General features: G+C 41.5%; 1 protein-coding gene across 1 annotated transcript in view; it reads left to right on the top strand.

The window, feature by feature from the left end:
- The window catches only part of VTCN1 (V-set domain containing T cell activation inhibitor 1), a 69,600-nt gene extending 45,643 nt beyond the window's left edge, over positions 1-23,957 (top strand). Inside the window, exons 3-6 of the mRNA XM_017869825.1 lie at positions 10,007-10,354; positions 13,531-13,809; positions 19,763-19,933; positions 22,330-23,957. Coding sequence (XP_017725314.1) covers positions 10,007-10,354; positions 13,531-13,809; positions 19,763-19,887 — 752 coding nt within the window. The 3' untranslated portion in view covers positions 19,888-19,933; positions 22,330-23,957. The remainder of the gene's footprint in view (positions 1-10,006; positions 10,355-13,530; positions 13,810-19,762; positions 19,934-22,329) is intronic.
- The last annotated feature ends 428 nt before the right edge of the window (positions 23,958-24,385 follow it).

Below are 24,385 nucleotides of genomic sequence, written 5' to 3'. Positions count from 1 at the left end.
TTTTTTTTTGAGACAGAGTCTTGCTCTGTCACTCAGGCTGGAGTGCAGTGACATAATCTTGGCTCACTGCAGCCTCTGCCTCCCAGCTTCAGGTGATTCTCCTGCCTCAGCCTCCCAAGTAGCTGGGATTACAGGCATGCACCACCACATCTGGCTAATTTTTTGTATTTTTAGTAGAGACAGGATTTTGCCATCTTAGCCAGGCTGGTCTCAGACTCTTGACCTCAAGTGATCCGCCTGCCTCGACCTCCCAAAGTGCTGGGATTACAGGTGTGAGCCATTGCTCTCAGATTTACATATATGTTCTTTATAAGGAAATAAAATATTGACTGATAAACCAAATATTTTAGAATAAGTTTTAAAGATATTAATACTAAAGTGCATTTTGGTGCCTTCCTCACTAAGGTTTAACTCTTAATTATAATTTACCCTGATTAATAATTATAATTATTCCTGATCTTATACATCACCTTCAATTAAAACCCTAGTATTTGTCACTCTAAATCTTAATGACAAAACTTTCTTGGATCTAAGGCTCACTGGCTTGGCATCAGAACTCTTAGAGAGTTGTTTATCTTTTGGTTGTTAGTGGTGTTGACTACCCTAGCAAGAATTTTCACAATGTCATAACTTCCCTGTGTTAGTCAACAGGTTTGCTATTCATATCTTTTCCTGTTGCATAGCGACAGCCACCTTGAGAACTGAACTCAGTTCCTTGAATGCACAGGGTGCTCCTTAAGTGCTTTTTGAATGGACAGTTGGATGGATGCATGGAGGTGTGAATAGATAGAAGTAATAGTCTACTCAATCCAGTAAGGTGCCATTAAAAATTTGAAACTCTACTACAGCCAATAAAAAGGTGTTCTGCCTCCTTCCCATTTCACTGGGTGACAGCTGGTTATTTGGATAAAATGGGCAGTTTATTAGTTTAATACTGTTTAGTTGGATTTTTTCAATTGCCTCTATTCAAAGGACTATAACCTTTATCAGAGATCATCATATGAGCACACTTTAAATGAATTCAATAAAATATTAGCTGGTTTAATATATAAGACATTGAAATTAAGCAAAAAGCATTAAGCAGACAATGATGTGTATTAGGCCATTCTTGCACTGCTATAAAGAAATTCCTGAGACTGGGTAATTTATGAAGAAAAGAATTTTAATTGACTCACGATTCTGCAGGCTTCACAGGAGGCATGGTGCTGGCATCTGCCTGGCTTCTGGTGAAGCCACAGGGAGTTTTCAATCATGATGGACAGCAAGGGGAAACAGGCATGTCATATGTCCAAAGCAGGAGCAAGAGGGAGAGAGAGAGTGGTGAGGAGGTGCCGCATACTTTTAAATGACCAGATCTCATGTGAACTCAGAGCCCAAGAGCTCCCTTATCACCAAGGGCATAGCCCAAGCCATTTGTGAGGGATCTGCCCCCATGACCCACACACCTCCCACCAGGCCCCACCTCCAATATTGGGGATTACATTTCAACATGAGATTTGGGTGAAGACAAATATCTAAACTTTATCATGATGCTAATATCTTTTGAATCCTTTCTTCATGCACTCCACTGTACTAAATAACTTTGTATACATGGTTTGTCTTACTACACACAACAAATAGGAGGTAGATGTTATTACTATGTTCAGATGGGAAATTTCTAGAAGGACACACACAGTCAGCAAGTGAGCATGGCTGTGTTTCCAGCCTTGGGAATTTGCTTCCCTAACCTACACTCCTACCCATCACCCCATACCAAGGACAATGTCCACACAGAGTTGTGGTGGAAAAGGGTGTTTTGTGGTTTGCCTTGCAGGCATGATTCCTGAGACTACAGCTTTTGAAAATGTAAAACTTTTCCCCAATACAGAAAGAAATTCTATTTCTTTGTAACTTTCCTGATGCTGTATAGGCCACCTTTGCATAGCCATCCTGCTCCTTACAAATTCTAAAGAAAGACCCCATAAAACATAAAATGCATTTGGGGTGGACCATTTGAAAGAAAGGTTGAGGGGTTCCAATCAGCCCCTGTAAAGAACAGCTCTTGTGGACAAGCCTTCAAGAAGGAAGGAGACGTGATGGAAAGGCCCCTAACCATACCCAGCCCAGTCCCTGCGCTATCACACACTCTCTGAGTGACTTTGAACAACTCTGTATAATGGAGGAATCTCAGAATCAGAGCCATTCCAATCTCAGGGCTCACAGTAACTGTATATCCTTTGAGGTACAACTTAAACGTTTCCTCACTGGTAAAATAGGCATGGTCATTGTGAGAATTAAAGGAGAGTTCTTATCGAGTGTCTGACACCTGTGTGTGATAAACAACTGCCATTGTTATTTATATTGATGCCATCAATGCTTTTAGTAAAAATTTGCTATTATTAACGCATTCCTATAGCACCTCCTAGGAACTGCACAATTTCCTGGTCACACCAGTAAAGGCCTCCTTTGAAGCCACAGGATGCTGCCTCCTAATAATTGTTACGAGCAAAACCTGGAACTGTAACATGTGTCCCGCATCGCCCCCACAACCCCCACCCCCCTGCCAGAACTGGGAAGCAGCTGAAAGACCAAAGAATGACTTAGACAAGTCCAGTCTGGTGAGTAATTGAGTTTATTAGGACTTACATACAGGGCACTCCTGGGCGGCACAAGACAGCCCTAGAGATCTGTGCCATCTCCCATGTCTAAGCTGCATTTAAGCTGGTTTTCTGGCTCTTTGCCTGCGGTGTGTTTGCAATGAGACTGTTTTCCTTGGTGTGTTCTCAGATACTGTCTGGGATGTTTAGGTTCTCAGGGACATCTGCTCCTCGGCTAGGCACCAAGTCCTTGGCTCACCGCCCAGCTGTTGGGGTTCAAGCAGCAGACACAAACCCTTAAGTAACCTGGTGAAGGACCCATCACACTACTGTAATGCTCCAGCTTCAGACACTGGATAAACCAACTAGGTGTGTGCTGATGACACCAAAACAGAAACATTGTACAGTTTATTTAGAAAATATTAGATCTATCCCTCAAAAAAAAGGAAACTTCGAGTCATCTGAGAAAATAAACAGCTATGGGCTTTTCTTACACTTATTTTGTGGTTTTAATTGTTTGGATTTTAAGTGAAATAGGGATATCTTCTTATTGGGTTGGCACTCTACATGTCTCAATCTGGCCCTGGGTATCAGCAAAATATGGTAGAAAGGGCATAGGCTCAGGGCCAGACCAGGCTGTGTTTGACCTGACTCCACTAACAGCTAGATCCAAGGAATTCGGCAAGCCATTTAACCTCACAGAGTCTCTGTCCTCATCCACAAATGGGTATAATGGTCATTCTTACTCTCTCATGGCTTAAAATGAGTCACTGTAAGCAAACATTTAGTGAAATGTTGCTTTCCTTACCTCCTGGGGCTCTGATCTGCAATCTTTCCAAATGACTCTAGTTAATCATGGTTATCAATATCAATACTGATTTAAGGTTTAGCATGTGGCAACTCAGGTACTGTATTAAGCACTTTACCTGCATCGTATCATTAAGTCCTTTCAAGAACTCTCTAAGGGAGTATCCCCATTTTACAGATTTTAAAAAATTATGAAATAAAGCGTTGGAAAACTTGACCAACGTTACATATCCAATAAGTGGCAGAGCTGGGACTTAAACCCAGACAGCCTGTACCTGTGCCATGTTCTCAGTCACCACGTTCTGCTGCTTTCCTACATTGTTCCGTATCTGGCCTGGCCCAGTGTCCTTTTAAATTTCTTCTCACAGAAGGAACTGTTCTCCCAACCCCACCGTCTTCTTTGGCAAGAATGGCACTCACAGGTGTGATCCCAAGGTTAATCTTTGCATTTCCACCTCGTAAGCCATGTGCTGTGGTGCCCATCTGGACAGCTGAGTTTTAGCAGATGCTGATGACCATCTGCTGAAGACATCTAGCATGCTCTCTATGCTATCGGAAGGTACAGAACTTGTCTTTCTGAGTCATTTCAAAGGACAGCTCATTTTCCAGGTTTTATCCAGTGCTGTAGGCTGCTCCAGCATCACAGTTTCTGCAAAGAATCCTTGCCTTGTATTACCCGTACCCCCACTTCAAGATATTCTTGCTCCTACAACGCAGCGCTGATTGAATAGTACTCCCTCCCCTCCGTGTGAACACAGAGCTGCTCAGGTTTCGTCTTGCCCCCGCTTTAACAGCCCCACTTTCCTCATGCAGACAGGAGCTGTGGTAGTAATTAGCCCTCACAAGCTGGATAATTAATTTTCAGTAAGTGGCTCAGTCTTCCAATTTTAAAGGGGTTTGATGAAGTCTTAGAGGCTAATGAAATGCTTAAAATCTGTGCCCATTTAATGAATTCTCTATCAATAGGTACCTGCCTCTAACCCATCTCCATGGGGCCCTTTTGTCCTCTGACTCAACAAATCACACAAGAATCTTTGGTGGAGTGAGTCTCTGTCTCCAAAAAACAAAAATAAAAAAGAATCTCTGGTGGGCAATAGGTCTGGAGAGTCATACGAGGCCAGACGGCATAATCTTCCTTGAGCCTGTGTTTGTTTGCAAGTCTGAATAGTTTATTTTCTTGTGAGAAGTAATACTTACATGTGGTTGCTTGCAAATTAAATTTTATCTCTTTTAACAATCATTTATTCACTTAACAAACAAGTATTTTATTGACTGCTTTCTGAGTACAAAGCAATGGCTAGGTCCCTGTGGTTTTTTTAAGTTCTCACTGGCTCTTATTTCTCTTCTTTATTTGACATTGGGGTGGAGGGGATTTAATCAACATTACACTCATTCCATCTGCCATATCATTAATGCAACCTTAAATGACTAGAACCTGCAGCAGGTCCCTGGGGCACTCTACAGCTGCCTGCTTTTAATCATTAACTTCTCTGGGAGATAGGTGGCTGGTTTCCCTACCTGTGAGCTCAAGGCCAACATATTAAAATTAATTCAGTAATACAATTACTGAACTGAGATATGTCATTACCATTTCATTCTCTCCATAAACCATGCTAATCATGTATTTTTTCCGAGAAGTAATTTTTCAATTCAACTTTAATGGCACTTTATCAACAACCATCAAATTTACCCTTGCTCTAACATAGTTGTATTTGATTCATGATTTTATTGTGAACCTCTCTGTATTTTTATTGCCTTCCTTTTAACTGGCTCACATTTCCCCAAAACTTAGATGTCGTAATCCCGCCAAACGTCCCTTACTCCTACAATAATTTTAGCCTATCTCAAACAATGCTTTGATTTCTACTGGTTTCCATTTATTTATTCATTTATTCATAAACTCAACAAACATTATTTTTCTCTGTAGAAACATAGCTATAGGCACTACAGGACTTACAGATAGGATTAAGACAGTCTCTGCTCTTGAAACACTCACAAACTAGTTCCAGAGATAGACTAGAGACTAGGTAGAGGGAGATAGCTGCTATAATAAAGGCCAAAAAAAAAAAAAGTTATAAGAAAGTAAAGAGATAATCTACTAATTTTTCCTTTGGTTAATTAAAAGAAGGTTTCATGGGAGGGCTGCCATCTGAACAGACTTGAATATAAGTAGAATTTGGATAACTGGTGGTAAAGAAGTGTGTGCTGTGAATTAATAGGTGCAAGACGAACAGGGGTGTGAAGGCACATAGTGTAATTGTATAACCCATGCTAGCCTGGGATGCCTTGGATATCAGTCTTTAAGTAACAATACTTGAAAAACAAACTGAATCTTTAAATCAATGTTCAAGAAAATACCAATGCAGGGAATGGAGGTGTGTTGTGTTCTTATTACACCACAAAAACTTCATTTTGTCCCCTTTCATAATTCCTCTCCCAGATCTCCCACAAGAATGGCCATGCATGGCAGCTGCTTCCAAAGTCTCTCTTCTCACAATCTCAAGCCTCTAAAACATCCTTCCAAACCAGGCTATGTACTTGTTTTTGTCTCCTCTTCCTCCTTCTCTAGCTATAATTTTTCTTCCATCGGTAGCCTTCTGTTCTTTCTGCTGCAAATCCATCTAGATTAGCTTCTCCAGTTCTCTCTTCCTCATTCATTACCCTCATTTACTTTGTAGAGGTCTAGGAGTCAATGAGATAATTCCAACCCCTAATAGGCTGGAAGAGGAGAAGAACCAACGATATCCTTATGCCGATAATGTTTACCTATTACATTAAAAAAACACACACATCTGCTTTGTTTGTGTATTTTTTATTGAAGGCAGAAAATCAACAAATAATTTGATACAGATAGACAGAATGGACTATGAGAGGATGTAGTTGGGGATAGGGCTGCAAAGACAGCAATAAGAGCTAATACGTATGGAGCATTTGCTATGTACCAGGCAGTATTTGGCTTTGAAGGCCAGGCTGGAAAATGTGAAATCCATTCCACAGCTCTTAGGAACCATTAAAGATGAGTGATTAGAAAACAGACATGTTCAAATTGTACCGTAAGAAGGTCTACCTGTAGGATTAATGTATGTAAAATGGATTGGATGGAGGCAAAGATGAAAGGTAGAAATATCAATAAAGAAGCTGAAAAGTCCAGTTAAGAAGTGCTCAGGACCCGTTATGTTGGGCGTTTTTGGCTGTAAGAAAGAGAGACTTGTGCAGGCCGCTTTAATATCAGGTGTTGTTTAAAGGATATGCAGAGATTAAGACAGGACCTAGACCTGAACACCCCCAGGATCCAAGACAGCTCTGGGGATAGAAGACTCCATTTTTCTCTCCCATGGTCTCTCCCCCATACTTGTCTGTGTCTCCTCCACTCTCTTCTTGGGCTCCAAGGCCATCTGCCCTTAGTTTCATATCCAAGCCACAGAAAGAGCCTCTCAAGAAGATTCAGTTAATTAAATCACCCCAATAGGTGTCCTCAGTCAGCAGCCCCCAGTGTACAATGAACAGCTGATTGATCCTTCCCTGACTGGGTGGGCTGTAGTCTGGCCAAGTGAGGAAGAGGTAGTTGGATACAGCTGGCACGTAATTAATATTTCTACACATTTTCCCCATTGTCTTGGGGATTAATATTCAGTGCCTCATTACTTATGCAAATTTTGCATATGTTTGGAGAGGAGAGGGTGGCTTTCATGTTAAACCCAAAATCAACCGAATTAAATACAGTTCTTCATTATGCTATAGCTAGCACTGTAAACTTGATGAAATCACTTATTTTCTCAATGCCTTAGTTTCTTCATCATTCAAATTGAGATAAAAGTCACAGCACTTTAGAATTCAGCATTCTTCAGAATGACTAGCCACATTTAATTAACATGAGATTTCACTTCTGTGCCACTTCTAGTGAACTGAGAATAACAATACCTTATATGTGTAATTACAGTTTGCAAATCAAGTTAATATCCATTTGATTTGATCCTCATAAGAAACCTTTAAAGTAGGTGATACAGTTTGGCTCTGTGTCCCCATCCAAATCTCACCTTAAATTATACTCCCATAATTCCCATGTGTTGTAGGAGGGACCTGGTGGGAGATAATTTGAATCATGGGGGCAGTTCCCCCCATGGTGTTCTCATGGTAGTAAATAAGTCTCGCAAGATCTTATGGTTTTATCAGGGGTTTCTGCTTTTGCATCTTTCTCATTTTCTCTTGCCACTGCCGTGTAAGAAGTGTCTTTCACCTCCCGCCATGACTCTGAGGACTCCCCAGCCATGTGAAACTGTTAAGTTCAATTAAACCTCTTTTTCTTCCAAGTCTTGGTTATTTCTTTATCAGCAGCATGAAAATGGACTAATACAGTAAATTGGTACCAGTAGAGTGGGGCACTGCTGAAAAGATACCTGAAAATGTGGAAGCGACTTTGGAACTGGATAACAGGCAGAGGTTGGAACAGTTTGGAGGGCTCAGAAGAAGACAGGAAAATGTGGGAAAGTTTGGAACCTCCTAGAGACTTGCTGAATGGCTTTGACCAAAAGCTTGATAGTGATATGGACAATAAGGTCCAGGCTGAGGTGGTCTCAGGTGGAGATGAGGAACCTGTTGGGAACTGGAGGAAAGGTGACTCTTGTTATGTTTTAACAAAGAGACTGGCGACATTTTGCCCCTGCCCTTGAGATGTGTGGAACTTTGAACTTGAGAGAGATGATTTGGGGTATCTGGTAGAAGAAATTTCTAAGAAGCAAAGCATTCAAGAGGTAACTCGGGTACTGTTAAAGGTATTCAGTTGTGTAAGGGAAGCAGGGCATAAAAGTTCAGAAAATTGCAGCTTGACAATGTGAAAGAAAAGAAAAACCCATTTTCTAAGGAGAATTTCAAGCTGGCTGCATAAATTTGCATAAGTAATGAGACACTGAATATTAATCCCCAAGACAATGGGGAAAATGTGAGAGGTCTTCATGGCTGCCCCTCCCATCACAGGCCTGGAGGCCTAGGAGAAAATAGTTTTGTGGGCCGGGCCCAGGGTCCCCATGCTGTGTGCAGCCTAGGGACTTTGTTCCCTGTGTCCCAGCTGCTCCAACTGTGCCCAAAAGGGGCTTGGGCATGGCTTCAGAGGGTGCAAACCCCAAGTCTTAGCAGCTTCTATGTGGTGTTGAGCCTGTGAGTGCACAAAAGTCAAGAATTGGGGTTTGTGAACCTCCACCTAGATTTCAGAAGATGTATGGAAATGCCTGGATGCCCAGGCAGAAGATTGCTGCAGGAGTGGGGCTCTCATGGAGAACTTCTGCTAGGGCAGTGCAGAAGGAAAATATGGGGTTGAAGCCCCAACACAAAGTCCCCACTGGAGCACCACTTAGTAGAGCTGTGAGAAGAGAGCCACTGTCTTTCAGACCCCAGAATGGTAGATCCACTGACAGCTTGCACTTCTGGAAAAGCCACAGACACTCAATGCCGGCCTATGAAAGCAGCTGGGAGGGAGGCTGCACCCTGCGAAGCCACAGGGGCAGAGCTGCCCAAGACCATGGGAACCCACCTCTTGCATCAGCATGACCTGGATGTGAGACCTGGAGTCAAAGGAGACCATTTTGGAGCTTTAAAATTTTGGACTTGCATAAGCTCTGTAACTACTTTGTTTTGGCCAATTTCTCCCATTTGGAATGACTGTATTTACCCAATGCTTGTACCCCCATTGTATCTAGGAAGTAACTAGCTTGATTTTGATTTTACAGGCTCATAGGTGAAAGGGACTTGCCTTGTCTCAGATGTGACTTTGGACTGTGGACTTTTGAGTTAATGCTGAAATGAGTTAATACTTTGGGGGACTGTTGGGAAGGCATGATTGGTTTTGAAATGTGAGAACATGAGATTTGGAGGGGCCAGGGATGGAATGATGTGGTTTGGCTGTGTCCCCACCCAAATCTCATCTTGAATTATACTCTTATAATTCCCATGTGTTGTGGGAAGGACCCAGTGGGAGACAATTTGAATCATGGGGGCAGTTTCCCCATACTGTTCTTGTGGTAGTGAGTAAGTCTAATGAGATCTGATGGGTTTATCAGGGGTTTCCGCTTTTGCATCTTTCTCATTTTTCTCTTGCCACCACCATGTAAGAAGTACCTTTCACCTCCCGCCATGATTCTGAGGCCTCCCCAGCCATGTGGAACTGTAAGTCCAATTAAACCTCTTTTTCTTCCCAGTCTCAGGTATGTCTTTATCAGCAGCGTGAAAATGGACTAATACAGTAGGTAAGACAGATATTGTTACCTCCAATTTTCTAAGATCCAAGAAGGTTACATGACTTATTGAAGGTTACATGGCTATTCAGTGACAAAATCAAGACTTGAATTTTCATCTTCAAACCCCAAGTCCAATGTGTTCTCAGGGTTTGGGTTACTTGATCTTACATAAGCCATTATATATGACAGATCTGATATATATATATATATATATATCAAAACGATTATCTTCCTGCTCTTTCTCTTCTTGTCTTCTTTTTCTTAATGCCTCTCATGTTCTTCTGTATTTTTAATTTATCACAGAAGTCTCTGTCTGGCTTTCAGTAATGAAGGGTTTGGTTGTAGAAGTTCCAAGGCTTCCCTTAGCATTGATCTTTGCTTCCTGAACTGCAGGGAGACACTCCATCACAGTCACTACTGTTGCCTCAGCTGGGAACATTGGGGAGGATGGAATCCTGAGCTGCACTTTTGAACCTGACATCAAACTTTCTGATATCGTGATACAATGGTTGAAGGAAGGTGTTATAGGCTTGGTCCATGAGTTCAAAGAAGGCAAAGATGAGCTGTCGGAGCAGGATGAAATGTTCAGAGGCCGGACAGCAGTGTTTGCTGATCAAGTGATAGTTGGCAATGCCTCTCTGCGGCTGAAAAATGTACAACTTACAGACGCTGGCACCTACAAATGTTATATCATCACTTCTAAAGGCAAGGGGAATGCTAACCTTGAGTATAAAACTGGAGGTGAGTTACTTTTGGAGAGACATTTTTTTAAAGCACCAAAAGTATTTGAGGCTAAAGATTGTGAGTTGTTGATGAAATATCATGTTGTGACCAATATCAGACAATGACGCTCCCAATTCTGCTAACAGCTATTTGGGCCATTTTATGGCCAAGACCCACACCAACCCCAAAAGTAGCCAACTATAAGAGAGGCCTTAAAAATCTTTTGTTCTGGGTTCTCACTGCTTCAGAATTTCCCAGTGTGTTCTCTATTCAACAAAATAAATGTAATCTCTTTTGTGGTAGCCCCTGGTATAGCTAATAAGAGCAGCCTAGCCTGAGACATTTCCATGCTAAGTAGACCCAAGTCCAGTCCTGAAATCAGTACCTTCAGAGACTCATGACAGTGGGCACATTTTAGAAGTTCAAAGGAAACTAACCAAAACAAAAGCAACACTGTCCTGTAAACTTATTAATTCCCCTTCCCCTGCAACAGTGAAATCCACCCTTTGTTGCCAACCCAATTTAACATTTGTTTTCTGAATTTATATACAAGGGACTCAGATACTGTGAGGAGTACAAAGATGATGAAACAGATTTCCCTTACCCTTGCAGAGCTCATAGTATAGATCTCACAGAGTTAAGGGTCCAGACAGAGATAATAAAAGTCTGTAAATGATAGTAATTAGTAAAGTGTATCAAATGCTTTAAGAGAAATATAAATAGAGTGATTGAGAGGAAGAGAGAGATCCTGTTCAAATGCATAGGAGGGGAGGCATAAGAAAGGCCCCTGGAGAAGGTATCATTTGAGGGCAGCCTTGAGGGATAGGCAGAAACCGGGCCTTTCCAGCCTAAACTAGTATGCACAGGCCTTTCTTGCACACCTCATAACATGTATATACAATGATTTGAAGCTCAGATCTAGAATCAGACCTGTGTACGTACAGTGGCCTGGGCAAAGCAATCTCTCTGAGCCTCAGTTTCTTCATCTTAAAATGGGGTCATGTCAAAGGGATACTGGAGCCAACTGAAAGAGCTTCCAATGGCAAAGCTGTAACAATTTAAGCAACAAAATAAATAACATAGTATTGAATTATAACTCAAAGGTATAGAATAAATACATATGAGTTCATACTTTTTAAATAAATGAGGGATATGAAACAAATTCCCCTTACAGATGAATTCCAAATAATTTATTTAGATCTCTTCCCCTCCAGAAAATGGAACTTGAAACCTTCCCTACCCCACTTAGGGTATATTGGACTTAGTGAAATCCAGCTTGCAAAGAAATCCGGCAAACACTGCTTTAATCAGGTGATCCAGGTTAACATCATTAATAAGTCATGTTAACAGCATGTTCCTTCTGATATGATGTGATGAGAAGGGCACTTTGCCTCCTGTGCTCTTCCTCTCTCAAACCTGTAACCTCAGTCTAATCAGGAGAAAAACATCAGATGAATTCCAACAGAGGGTCGTCCTACAAAATACCTAACCAGTACTCCTCAAAAACCGTCAAGGTCATGGAAAATACCTAACCGGTACTCCTCAAAATACCTAACCAGTACTCCTCAAAACAGTCAAGGTCATGGAATATATAGAAATTGGGAAAACATGACAGACTAGAAGAAACTCAGGCAACATGATGACTAAAACATGGTGGTGTTCTGGATGGAATCCTGGAACAGAAAAAGAACATTAGTGGAAAAACTTGAAATACAAATCAAATCTAGTATTTAGTTGATAGTAATGTACTGATGACGGTTTCTCTGTTTTTTCTTTTTCTTTCAAGATGGAGTTTTGCTCTTGTGGCCCAGGCTGGAGTGCAATGGCACGATCTAGGCTCACCATAACCTCTGCCTCCTGGGTTCAAATGATTCTCCTGCCTCAGCTTCCCAAGTAGCTGGGATTACAGGCATGCGCCTTCACACCTAGCTAATTTTGTATTTTTAGTAGATAATGGGTTTCTTCATGTTGGTCAACTGGTCTCAAACTCCCAACCTCAGGTGATCTGCTCACCTCAGCCTCCCAAAGTGCTGGGATTACAGGCATGAGCCACTGCGCCTGGCTGGTTTCTCAGTTTTGACTAATGCACATTGGTTATTTAAGATGTTAACATTAGAGGAAACTGGGTGAGGCTTATGCCAGAACTCTATACCTTTTATGCAACTCTTCTGTACACCCGAAATTATTTCAAAATTAAAAGTTGATTTGTTTTTTAATGGGGATGATAGTATTCACAGGAGTGTTGTGAGGATCAAATGAAATAAGGTCTGGAATACAGTACTGGCACAGAGTAAACCCTCAGTGAATGGTGATTCATTGTCATGTAACCTTAGTTTCCCACATCATCTCCCAAGAGCGTGTTCCCTGCCTGCTCCGAGCATATGAGTCTTGTCTCCCCTGCTCGATAACAGACTCCTTAAGGGTTAGGCAAGGGCTTTCCTTTTACTACTTACTCAGCACCAGCTTAGTCCCAGGTAAACAAAGATGCCAAATAAATTAATAAATTATATTTTGCCCCCATAAAAAGTCCAGGCTTTAACATTTTTCCACAACTGTCTCTCTGCCTGGATATGGGGTGAAGCTAAGTCTTAATTTCAAAATGCAGTTACCTCTCCAGTGAGGAGAATTACCTTGGAGGAAAATAAATTTCTATTTCTATCCCTGGATACCAGAGCAGACAGTCTCTACTCAAGCAAATTCCAAATCTCTGTGATGACAAAGCTTGTGGATGGAATTTCTATGGGTGATAGATGAATGCTGTTTGTTTCTTCTTTCTCCTTCTCCCTCCCCACCCTAACTTTATCCTCCAGGGAGAAAAATACGTAAAATCCAGAAGCTTCATAGATCCCTAGGAAAATGCCTAATTTCTCTAAGGGATAAGCTTTTTTATGACCACTGAAGTTCCTCTTACTTGGAGAAAATTATCTATTGTAACAATAATATACCTAGAATTTAGGTTCTTGGGGTTTGTGATTGGCCAAAGGGTTGTGATGTATAGCAATACTATGAGCAAATAATTATTCGTGCCTATAATACAATTGGCCACACACAGATGGACCTCTGAGGAAGTACTGAGTCGCTTCAATGGTTAAAAAAAAAAAAAGACTGCATTTTTAAGCCCTAGCACTTCAAAGGCTGTATTGTCTTATGTGTCTGACTTTGGCATCTGCCCTTTTCGACTTTTGACCCTACAGCCTTCAGCATGCCAGAGGTGAATGTGGACTATAACGCCAGCTCAGAGACCCTGCGGTGTGAGGCTCCCCGATGGTTCCCCCAGCCCACAGTGGTCTGGGCATCCCAAGTTGACCAGGGAGCCAGCTTCTCGGAAGTCTCCAATACCAGCTTTGAGCTGAACTCTGAGAATGTGACCATGAAGGTTGTGTCTGTGCTGTACAATGTTACGATCAACAACACATACTCCTGTATGATTGAAAATGACATTGCCAAAGCAACAGGGGATATCAAAGTGACAGGTGGGTTCCTCCCTGCTTTGGTATGGATTTACTGGGGAAAGAGTAAAATCTAAATTAAAATTTAATTACATTAATAGATATATATACCAAGGCACAAAAATCTCTATAGAGTCCTCTTCACTAAGAGTTTGATCACTCAATTCCAGTTGAGATTGTATTACATAAGAGAAAGCCCAACACAAAACAATATGTACGACATATAGATCGAAGATGGCCATTAGGTTTCATCTTGTATGCTTTCTCATTGACCGGTTGTCTGGGGAACAGTGTTTAGGATTCTGAGGCTCTGCGTAACTCGGTAGGACTACCTTGGCGTAGCAGTGGGGAAGTGATAATTAATTACTTGACATCTTGGATATGTTCAGCTGGACTTCAAGCCCTCCAAATCTTAGGCTAGAAACCAAGGTTTGGTTCCACCCTGACTTTGAGAAGCCTGTGAATCTGAAGACTAAAGTCTGGAGTCTGACTTAGTTTTATTCATCCCTCATGGGACTGACTCATGATCCCACTAATATTGGCTCAGGATTAATCTGAAACCCTTAGATGGAACTGGTCTCCCAACACCCTAGCTGAGAACTGGCTGAGAAGACCCAGCACCCTAGTCTCCCTGCAGTGCTTTAGTGCATACAAAACCTTAGGTTGAGCTAGTATCAAGAAAATGCATAGACTGAATTATGACTTTTAAGACCATCCTTCCTGGGGCTAAATTGGGTTCAAACTGTAGTGAAAGGAGTATGTCAGGAGGCCGCCGTTTAAATCAAACCTAGCACTGGGCACAAATACCTTACATATTATAAGTACCCTATAAATGTTTGCTGAATCTAACTGAATAAATCATATTCTTATGATTTTTTAATTTGAAATTACAAATATGAACCCAAAATTATCTACAACTCTGATATATCAATTTAAAAAATAAATTACATACACACACACACAAAAGTAACCTATGGGAGAAAATATTTATAAATCATTTATCTAAATAAGGGGTTTCAATCCAGAATATATTAAGAGCTCCTACAACTCAACAACAACAAAAATCAAATAACCTCATTTTAAAATGGGCAAAGTACTTGAAGAGACATTCATCCCAAGATGATATAAAAATAACTAAAAGGCAAATAAAAAGATGCTAATCACTAATTATCAGAGAAATGCAAGTCAAAACCACAATGAGATATCACCTAATGCCCATTAGGGTGGCTACTCTAAAAACAAAGCAAAATAAAGCAAAAACAGAAAATAACATGTTGGTGAGGATGTGGAAAAATTGGAACCCTCATGCACTGTTGGTGGGACTGTAAAATGGTGCAACTGCTATAGAAAATAGTATAAAGTGTCATCAAAACAATTTAAAAAAAGAACTACTGAGAGGTGAAGACAGCCAGACTTCCTGGGTCAAGTGGGGACTTGGAGAACTTTTCTGTCTAGCTAGAGGATTGTAAACGCACCAATCAGCACTCTGTGTCAAGCTAAAGGACTGTAAATGCACCAATCAACAGTCTGTAAAAAAAACTAATTAGCACTCTGTAAAATGGACTAATCAGCCTTCTGTAAAATGAACCAATCAGCAGGATGTGGGCAGGGCTAAATAAGGGAATAAAAGCTGGCCGCGGAGCCAGCAGTGGCAACGCACTGGGGTCCCCTTTCAAGCTTGTGGAAGGTTTGTTCTTTTGCTGTTCACAATAAATCTTGCTGCTGCTCACTCTTTGGGTCCGCACTACCTTTAAAAGCTGTTACACTCACTGAGGTGCTCTGTGGCTTTATTCCTGAAGTCAGTGAGACCAGGAACCCACCAGGAGGAACAAACAACGCCAGATGTGCCATATCTGAACATCTGAAGAAACAAACTCCAGACACAACGTCTTTAAGAACTGTAACACTCAGGCCAGGCATAGTGGCTCACAACTGTAATCCCAGCACTTTGGGAGGCTAAGGCGGGCGGATCATGAGGTCAGGAGATTGAGACCATCCTGGCTAACACGGTGAAACCCCGTCTCTACTAAAAAAAAAATACAAAAAATTAGGCGGGCGTGGTGGTGGTCGCCTGTAGTCCCAGCTACTCGGGAGGCTGAGGTAGGAGAGTGGCATGAACCCGGGAGGTGGAGCTTGCAGTGAGCTGAGATGGCACCACTGCACTCCAGTCTGGGCAACAGAGCAAGACTCCCTCTCAAAGGAGAAAAAAAAAAAAAAAAAACACTCTCACCACAAGGGTCCGCAGCTTCGTTCTTGAAGTCAGCAAGACCAAGAACCTACCAGAAGGAACCAACTCTGGACTCACTACCATATGATCTAACAGTCCTGCTTCTGGGTATGCCTCCAAAAGAATACAGATTCTGAATCAGATATTTGCACACCCATGGTCACAGTAGCACTATTCACAAAAGTCAAGAGGTAGAATCAACCCAAAATGTCATTTAGTAGATGACTAGATAAAATATGGTATACACATACAATAGAATACCATTCAGGCTCGAAAAGGAAGGAAATCCTGTTATGTGCTACGACGTGAATGAACTTTCAGGACATTATGCTATGTGAAATAAGCCAGTCACAAAAAGACAAATACTGTATGTTTTAAACAAGGCATCTAAAGCAGCCAAATTCACAGAAACAGAGAGTAGAATGGTGGTTAGCAGGGGGCAAGGTGGAGGAGTTGAAGGAGAGAGAGATTTTTGTTTAATGAGTACAGAATTTCAGATTTGCAAAATGAAAAGTTCTAATGATTTGTTTTATACAATGTGGATATACACTACTGAACGGTACACTTAAAAATGGTTAAGATGGTACATTTGTTGTGTTTTTACTGCAATTTCTTAAAAGTAATTAAAAAATTATATATGAGAGTGAGAGCTCTTGTGCCATCTTGAGGAACAAATTGGCAACTATCCTCGTTAGGATTATTAGTTGCCTGTAACAGAAAACCGATATAAATAAACCTAGGCTGGAAGGGAAATGTATGAAGTGTACTGGAATGTGATGGAACCAAAGACAGGAAGTTCAGTTGACTTCAGGAACAGCTGGAACCAGGAACTTAAATCCCACTGAGATTCTTTGTCTCTCATTTCTACTTAATTCTTTCTTTACTCTCTCTTGTTTTAGTCCATATGGCAAGATGTGGTTGCCAAGTGTTCCTATATTTAAAAATATCTTAAGAGAGTGATGAGACTGAACCTGAATTCATCAGTCTCATTCTACATTCCCAAGAAGGACTTTGACTCAACTTGGGTCAGCTGCCCATACCTAGGCCAATGAGACAGTATCTGATGACAGGCCTTCCCAGAAGAGAAGGAGGTACTGAAGGAAGGAGGGACTGAAGTATTGGTCATTTAAAACAACGGGTGCTGACAACGGTATCTCAGTCCAGTTCTCAGTGAAAAGCTCCAAACTGTGTAAATAGTGTCTTCTAGTAGCAAGAGCCATAACTGAACAAAACGTAGACATTGAGCACACCTTTTATTCAATTAATAGATCTTCTTTACATGCTTGTTGGATACATCAAAACAAGTGTTGGAAGTGTCAGTCTAGGATGAAATACAACGTTTAGTAGCTCAAAATTAAGAAAATAGCAGAATTTCTTATTGTTATACACAAAGTAGGTGCTCCATACATGTTTTTAAGCAATTAAGTGGGGCCATGGGATTTACATCCTGTGTTCTCTGCCTATTCTACTAATTTAGGTCATTCATTTAACAAATACCTATTGTGTGCCAAGTATGTTCAGAGTACTTTTTTAAGCCCCCTGAGATACTGAAATGAATAGTGTAAGTATCAAAAGAGAAATTAATCACAGTGTAGATTTAGTACCTATGGGAAAGGGTTGTTAATTATGACTGAAGTGGATCCATAGATAAGGCAGAGTTCAGGCTGGAAGACAAAAAATGGTTTAGATAAAATGGGAAGACATGAAGTCAGGAGCTTACAGTAATGGTCTGGGGGAGAAATTGTGAGAGTGTTAACTGGGGCAGGGGCAATGGGAAAGAAAGGGGGAAGAATCAAAAGTTGCTTAAACAAAATAATGTGCGGTCCTTGGTGATGCAAATGTGAAAGTCAAGAGAAATCACAAGTCAAAATGGGTTTGATGTTTCTACCCAGGATACTAAGAAGGTTGGTGATGCTACTAGGAAAAAAAAAAAAAAAACCCAAAACATAGGAGCAACATGTATGAGGAGTAGATGAGAGTTTTAGAGCTGTTCAGTTTAAAATGCCCGTAGTGTACCCAGGTAGAGATGCCCAGTGCTTAGCACAACACCCCAGCATGTGATAGGTTTTGGGGAAAACACTACACCCTTACTCCATATATTTCCTTTTATGAGAAGGGATCCCCACCAGTGCAATCTTTTTAGCCTCTCTCTTCCTCCCTCTTTCACTCTTCCCCAGAGAACAAGGAATTAATTTATGTGATTGATGAGTATATTAGGAGCAGCTGGACATAAGTAACTCAGCTCCTTCTTTTTCTCTTTGTTTTTGCTAACTCTTCGGAAGCCCATGTCCATTCTGCTGTGCTCCTCCAGGCCGTCAGTTGTTCAGGGGTAGAATCTGCTCTTGCAGTAGACTTGTGCCCGTCTGGTTCTGTCTGACAGTGGGGAGTCTAGGCTGTAGCCCACTTGCCTGCCTACAAAGCCTCATTCTCTATTAACAGATTTTCAGCACTAAAGGTGATATTTTGATCTTCCAGTTGCCTTACTTTTTTGTCCTTCTCTTTAATTGGTTCAGAGCTAAGCTGGGGAAGAGGCTGTTATTTATTGGACTCCTTTGAACCCCAATAGTAGGTACTCAGAAATATTTACTGAATAATTATGTTTTTAAACGACATATCTAGCAGCAACTGGAAATCTAGATGTGGAACGCAGGACAGAGTTCAAACTAAGGAGGTAGACTTGGAAATGACCAGCATGAAAGTGATGCTTATTAGGCTTGAGTGATGTTGGTTCTATTGTCATTTTTACAGCCAATACTTATGGAGTGCTTATTATGGGCCAGACACTGTTCTAAGTGCTTGGCATGCATTAACTCATTAATCCTCATAAGAACCCTATGAAGTAGGTTATTAGTACTTTAGCCCTATTTATAGATGAAGAAACTGGAGCACACATATTGAGTAACTTGCCTAAAGTCACACAGCTAGTAAGTGACAGAGCTGAAATGAAATAAAAGAGATAGGATTGGGGCCGGGCGCGGTGGCTCAAGCCTGTAATCCCAGCACTTTGGGAGACCGAGACGGGTGGATCACGAGGTCAGAAGATCGAGACCATCCTGGCTAACCCGGTGAAACCCCGTCTCTACTAAAAAATACAAAAAACTAGCCGGGTGCGGTGGTGGGGGCCTGTAGTCCCAGCTGCTCGGGAGGCTGAAGCAGGAGAATGGTGTAAACCCGGGAGGTGGAGTTTGCAGTGAGCTGAGATCCAGCCACTAAACTCCAGAATGGGCGACAGAGCGAGACTCCGGCTCAAAAAAAAAAAAAAAAAAAAAAGAGGTAGGATTGTCTAGGGAGGAAATCGAGCAAAAGAAGTATTATTTCATTTCTTTACATCTACCTTTCTCTACTTCAGAATGGGAATAATACTTCCCAGACACTTTATAATGGTATGATGAAAGCTAATGTAATGGCATGGATCCTGTAAAGATCACTACCTGGAGGGAAAATGCATCTCAAGCCAAGAACTGGCCATGGCTATTTGTTTAGCCTATTCTTTATTTGGTAACTAACAACAGTCTCTCTATTGGTATAGTTTTTCATTCGGCTGAGTGGACCACTGAATGGAATTTTCTTTGAAGAAAGAGAAAGCTCTACTTTTAAGCCAGTTATGGAAAGGTGGGCAAAGGGTAAAAAACTGCCTGTATTAGGAACAACTTGTTCTGTTTTTCAGGTACTTTTCTTTGCTAACCAGTCATGTGAAGAAGACATCCAGCTTCTCCTGCATGACCCTTAACTTTTTCTCTCACTTCACAGAATCTGAGATCAAAAGGCGGAGTCACCTACAGCTGCTAAACTCAAAGGCTTCTCTGTGTGTCTCTTCTTTCCTTGCCATCAGCTGGGCACTTCTGCCTCTCGCCCCTTACCTGATGCTAAAATAATGTGCCTCGGCCACAAAAAAAGCATGCAAAGTCATTGTTACAACAGGTGAGATTAATCACAAATAGTGTGGGAGACTGGTTCTGTGGGTGCTTGTGCTCCTAATGAGAGTCAGATAGCCTTCAGCATCAGCCACAGAGAGAAACATTTAATGACACCAGGGCTGTGACATTATTTCCACTAGTACTGGGAAAGGTAATCATTTGTTAGGTAAGCAAACAGCATAAACTTCATTGACAGACCCATAGGAAAAATAACATACAATTCAAGTATTTGTGTAAATTCAAATACCTTATAAGTTACTCAGTCATCAATGAAGGCAAAATAACTTATGGAAGAGAAAGAGATATTTAGCCCTGACTAATTACCCTGAATTTCACTGTTATTTATAAAGCATGATGACATGCATATCATCATTCACATAAAACCCCCTCCCTGCCCCTCCAGCCGGCCCGCGTGGACAGTTGGCAGATGACTCACCAACTAGCCCTCCTGCTGAGATTTCCTTCTCACTTCCATCCTCTGGCTCCAATTGTTGTTAGGATATTTCCTTTTGAATATTCTTCTGCATATGAAATGTGTAGAAAGCTGAGATCATGAAATTCCAATTGATACTCCCATATTACTCAGTGGCATCCCCACCAAGCCTCCAGGTTTAGAGCCTCAGAGCTATTTTTGTCTCCCCTCTGTCCCTCATGTCAATTTCTTAACCCCTACCTATCACATTTTCCCATGTTGCCTCTCAGATTGACCCTAATCCAGCCTTCATCATCTCACACCCAGACTGGTTTTGAAACACTGTGCCTGCTCCTTCCTCTCCCTATTTTAGCTGATAGGAAACACAGTGCCAGAATCGAAGTATTCTGAAACATGATTTCATCATAGCCTTCCTTTGCTCCAGAGCCTAAAGTGACTCTCTGGGTATTACTATATCAAAGTTAAAGTCACAGACACATACCTACCCACCATTACTACCTACCACTACTGCTGCCTACCACTACCTGCTACCTACCGTTACATTCCGGTCTTGCTCCCTCCCTCACTGTCTTTTCCTGGAAATCTTCTCTACTCTATGGCAATTTATACCCACTACTTCCTTTATCCATTTTAGGAAAGTACTTCCTAGCTTATATCCCACCTTCCTGAGGGTCTTTGTATTTTACATCCTCTCGGCATGCATGTATGATTTATATCTTACACTCTCCAGGTCACATGTATTCCTTGCCTACATTGCTAAGTCCTCAGGCGCAGGTAAAGATCTGTTGATCTGCTGCTTTTCATTCCTTCTCTTGTTCTTCAGGATTTCACTATAGTGCAGCGAACAAAGGAGATTATTTGTAAGGAAACCTGCCAGTTTTCATCATTTCCAATCCTCCGCAGTTGTCAGCAGAGATTTCCCTAAGGAAACTGTCCCTTGGGAATCTCACTAGTACAGGGAAAAGCACTTTTTTCTTTTGTCGATTCCCCACAACACTGCAAATGAGTGTTTAATAACCTGCAACTAAATAAAATGTCCTGTATAACATAGCTGACTCATCTTTACCTTGTATTCCCTTAGAGTAACAATTGACAGCTTAAAAAAAAAAGCCATGACATACATCTAATGGATGATGTTCACATGCAGCACATGTAGGCTTATATACAATTACCCAGTTAGCTGCAGTCCACCTGTTCCTCCCTGGCACCATAGAGGAATAACCATAAGTCAAGTAGATTTTTTAAAGTAAAATTCTGAATAAGGCTGGGCACAGTGGCTCACACCTATAACCCCAGCACTTTGAGAGGCCAAGATGGGAGGACTGCTTGAGCCCAGGAGTTTAAGATCAACCTAGGCAATATGGTGAGACCCCATCTCTACAAAAAAATTTAAAAATTAGCCAGGCATGGAGGTACACCTGTGGTCCCAGCTACTCAGGAGGCTGAGGTGGAAGGATTTCATGAGCCCAGGAGGTTGAGGCTACAGTGAGCCTTGTTTGCACCACTACACTACAGCCAGGGCAACAGAGTGAGACCCTATCTCAAAAAAAATTAATAAAAGTAAATGAATAGAACATTATTTGAGACACACAATATAATGGGTCATGGCATTTTAGGCCACACACACTCTCTGGTTAGGAATTGCAGCAGAAACCACCTTTCCACCTCTATTCAGGAGACTGCCCAGACTCCTCTCAGTTCTCATTTACTATGAGGACCTGTCTCTTCTCTTCCTTGAGACTGCCACTGGGATGATACCCCGCTAAGGAGAGATTCCAGCTATCTCTTTTTCCCCAGCAACCCATGGGACCATGTGGCCTCAATAGAACAACATCAAAATACTGAAAAATAAGCCCCTTTCTAAACAAGAGATACACCACGCAGTGGCAGGGAAGCTCTCAGTTCTCAATAATTGTTTTGTAAATGGCTATAATGGTATCTTATTACTGTTGTTTCCACAATCCCAGGGATCTACAGAACTATTTCACCACCAGATATGACCTAGTTTTATATTTCTGGGAGGAAATGAATTCATATCTGGAAGTCTGGAGTGAACAAACAAGAACAAGAAACAAAAAGAAGCCAAAAGCAGAAGGCTCCAACATGAACAAGATAAATCTATCTTCAGAGGCATATTAGAAGTTGGGAAAATAATTCATCTGAACGAGGCAAGTGTGTTAAGAGTGATAAGTAAAATGCATGGGGAACAAGTGCATCCCCAGATCTCAGGGACCTCCCCCTACCTATCACCTGGGGAGTGAGAGGATAGGATAGTGAATGTCCTTTGTCTCTGAATTTTTAGTTATATGTGCTGTAATGCTGCTCTGAGGAAACTCCTGGAAAGTCCATCCCAATATAGCCACATCTTATATTCCACAAATTAAGCTGTAGTAGGTACTCTAAGACGCTGCTAATTGACTGCCACTTCGCAACTCAGGGGCGGCTGCATTTTAGTACTGAGTCAAACGATTTACTTTTTATGATGCTTCCAAAGATGTCTCGGCTTCTCTTCCCAACTGACAAATGCCAAAGATAAGAAAAATGATCATAATTTTAGCATAAACAAAGCAGTCGGCAACACCGATTTTATAAATGAACTGAGCACCTTCTTTTTAAACAAATGTGGATTTATTTCTCAGATGATGTTCATCCGTGAATGGTCCAGGGAAGGACCTTTCACCCTGAATAGATGGCATTATGTCATCACAAGCTCTGAGGCTTTTCCTTTCCATCCTGCAGGGATAGCTATGACCTCAGTTTTCAATAGCATCTAGAGCAGTGGGACTCAGCTGGGGTGATTTTGTCCCCCATCCCTAGGGGAATGTCTGAAGACAATTTTTGTTACCACAATGAGGGAGTGGAGGAGGATACAGTGCTACTAGCATCTAGCTGATAGAGGCCAGGGATGCTGCTCAACCTCCTACCATGTACAGGATGTCTCCCCATTACAATTACTCAATCCGAAGGGTCAACTGTGTCAGGGCTAAGAAACCCTGGTTTCGAGTAGAAAAGGGCCTAGAAGGAGGGGAGCCAACAAATCTGTCTGCTTCCTCACATTAGTCATTGGCAAATAAGCACTCTGTCTGTTTGGCTGCTGCCTCAGCACAGAGAGCCAGAACTCTATCAGGCACCAGGATAACATCTCTCAGTGAACGGAGTTGACAAAGCCTGTGGGAAATGCCTGATGGGATTATCTTCAGCTTGTTGAGCTTCTAAGTTTCTTTCCCTTCATTCTACCCTGCAAGCCAAGTTCTATAAGAGAGCTGCCTGAGTTCTAGCTCAGGTTTTCTTACTCTGAATTTAGATCTCCAGACCCTGCCTGGCCACGATTCAAATTAAGGCAACAAACATACTTTTCATGAAGCACACAGAGACTTTTGAAAGCAAGGACAATGACTGTTTGAACTGAGGCCCTGAGGAATGAAGCTTTGATGGAAAAGAATACGTTTCCAGCCCCCTTCCCACACTTTTCGTGTGTTAACCACTGCCTTCCCGGACCTTGGAGCCACGGTGACTGTATTACATGTTGTTATGGAAAACTGATTTTAGAGTTCTGATCGTTCAAGAGAATGATGAAATATACATTTCCTACACCGTTGTCTGCCTGGTTTGTCAAAAAAAGTGAGTGAAGGGAAGATGGACTGAAAAGCCATAGAGTAGGTTCTAAAGATTAGTACCTAGCACTTAACAGGCCTTCAATAAATGTTTGTTGAGTGAATGGGTAAATGAATGGGAGGAATGATAAGACTGTGAGTATGGGCTGGGGGGCTGGGTCTAGTTTCCTGGTGAAAATCCACTGGGCTTATACCAGCCTGGCACATTTCCATCTTGGGAAATACTAGTGGCAATGGGCTTCAGGCAGATAAATGTAGGAGGAATACATATAGGTGGACAAACTAATTGCTCTAGTGTCAAGAAATCTGACTTTCACTACTGAGCAATTATTAAATTCTCAAATATTAGAGCTGTAAAAAACTCAAAGTCATCTTTTCTAGTCCTTTAATTTTTCAGATAAAGACCCAG

The sequence above is a fragment of the Rhinopithecus bieti genome, unplaced genomic scaffold (assembly GCF_001698545.2).
Source record: "Rhinopithecus bieti isolate Rb0 unplaced genomic scaffold, ASM169854v2 scaffold_3040, whole genome shotgun sequence".
In the NCBI taxonomy this organism is placed as follows: domain Eukaryota; kingdom Metazoa; phylum Chordata; class Mammalia; order Primates; family Cercopithecidae; genus Rhinopithecus; species Rhinopithecus bieti.
The sequence above is the reverse complement of the archived record's forward strand: the minus strand, read 5'-3'. Positions and strand labels throughout refer to the sequence as shown.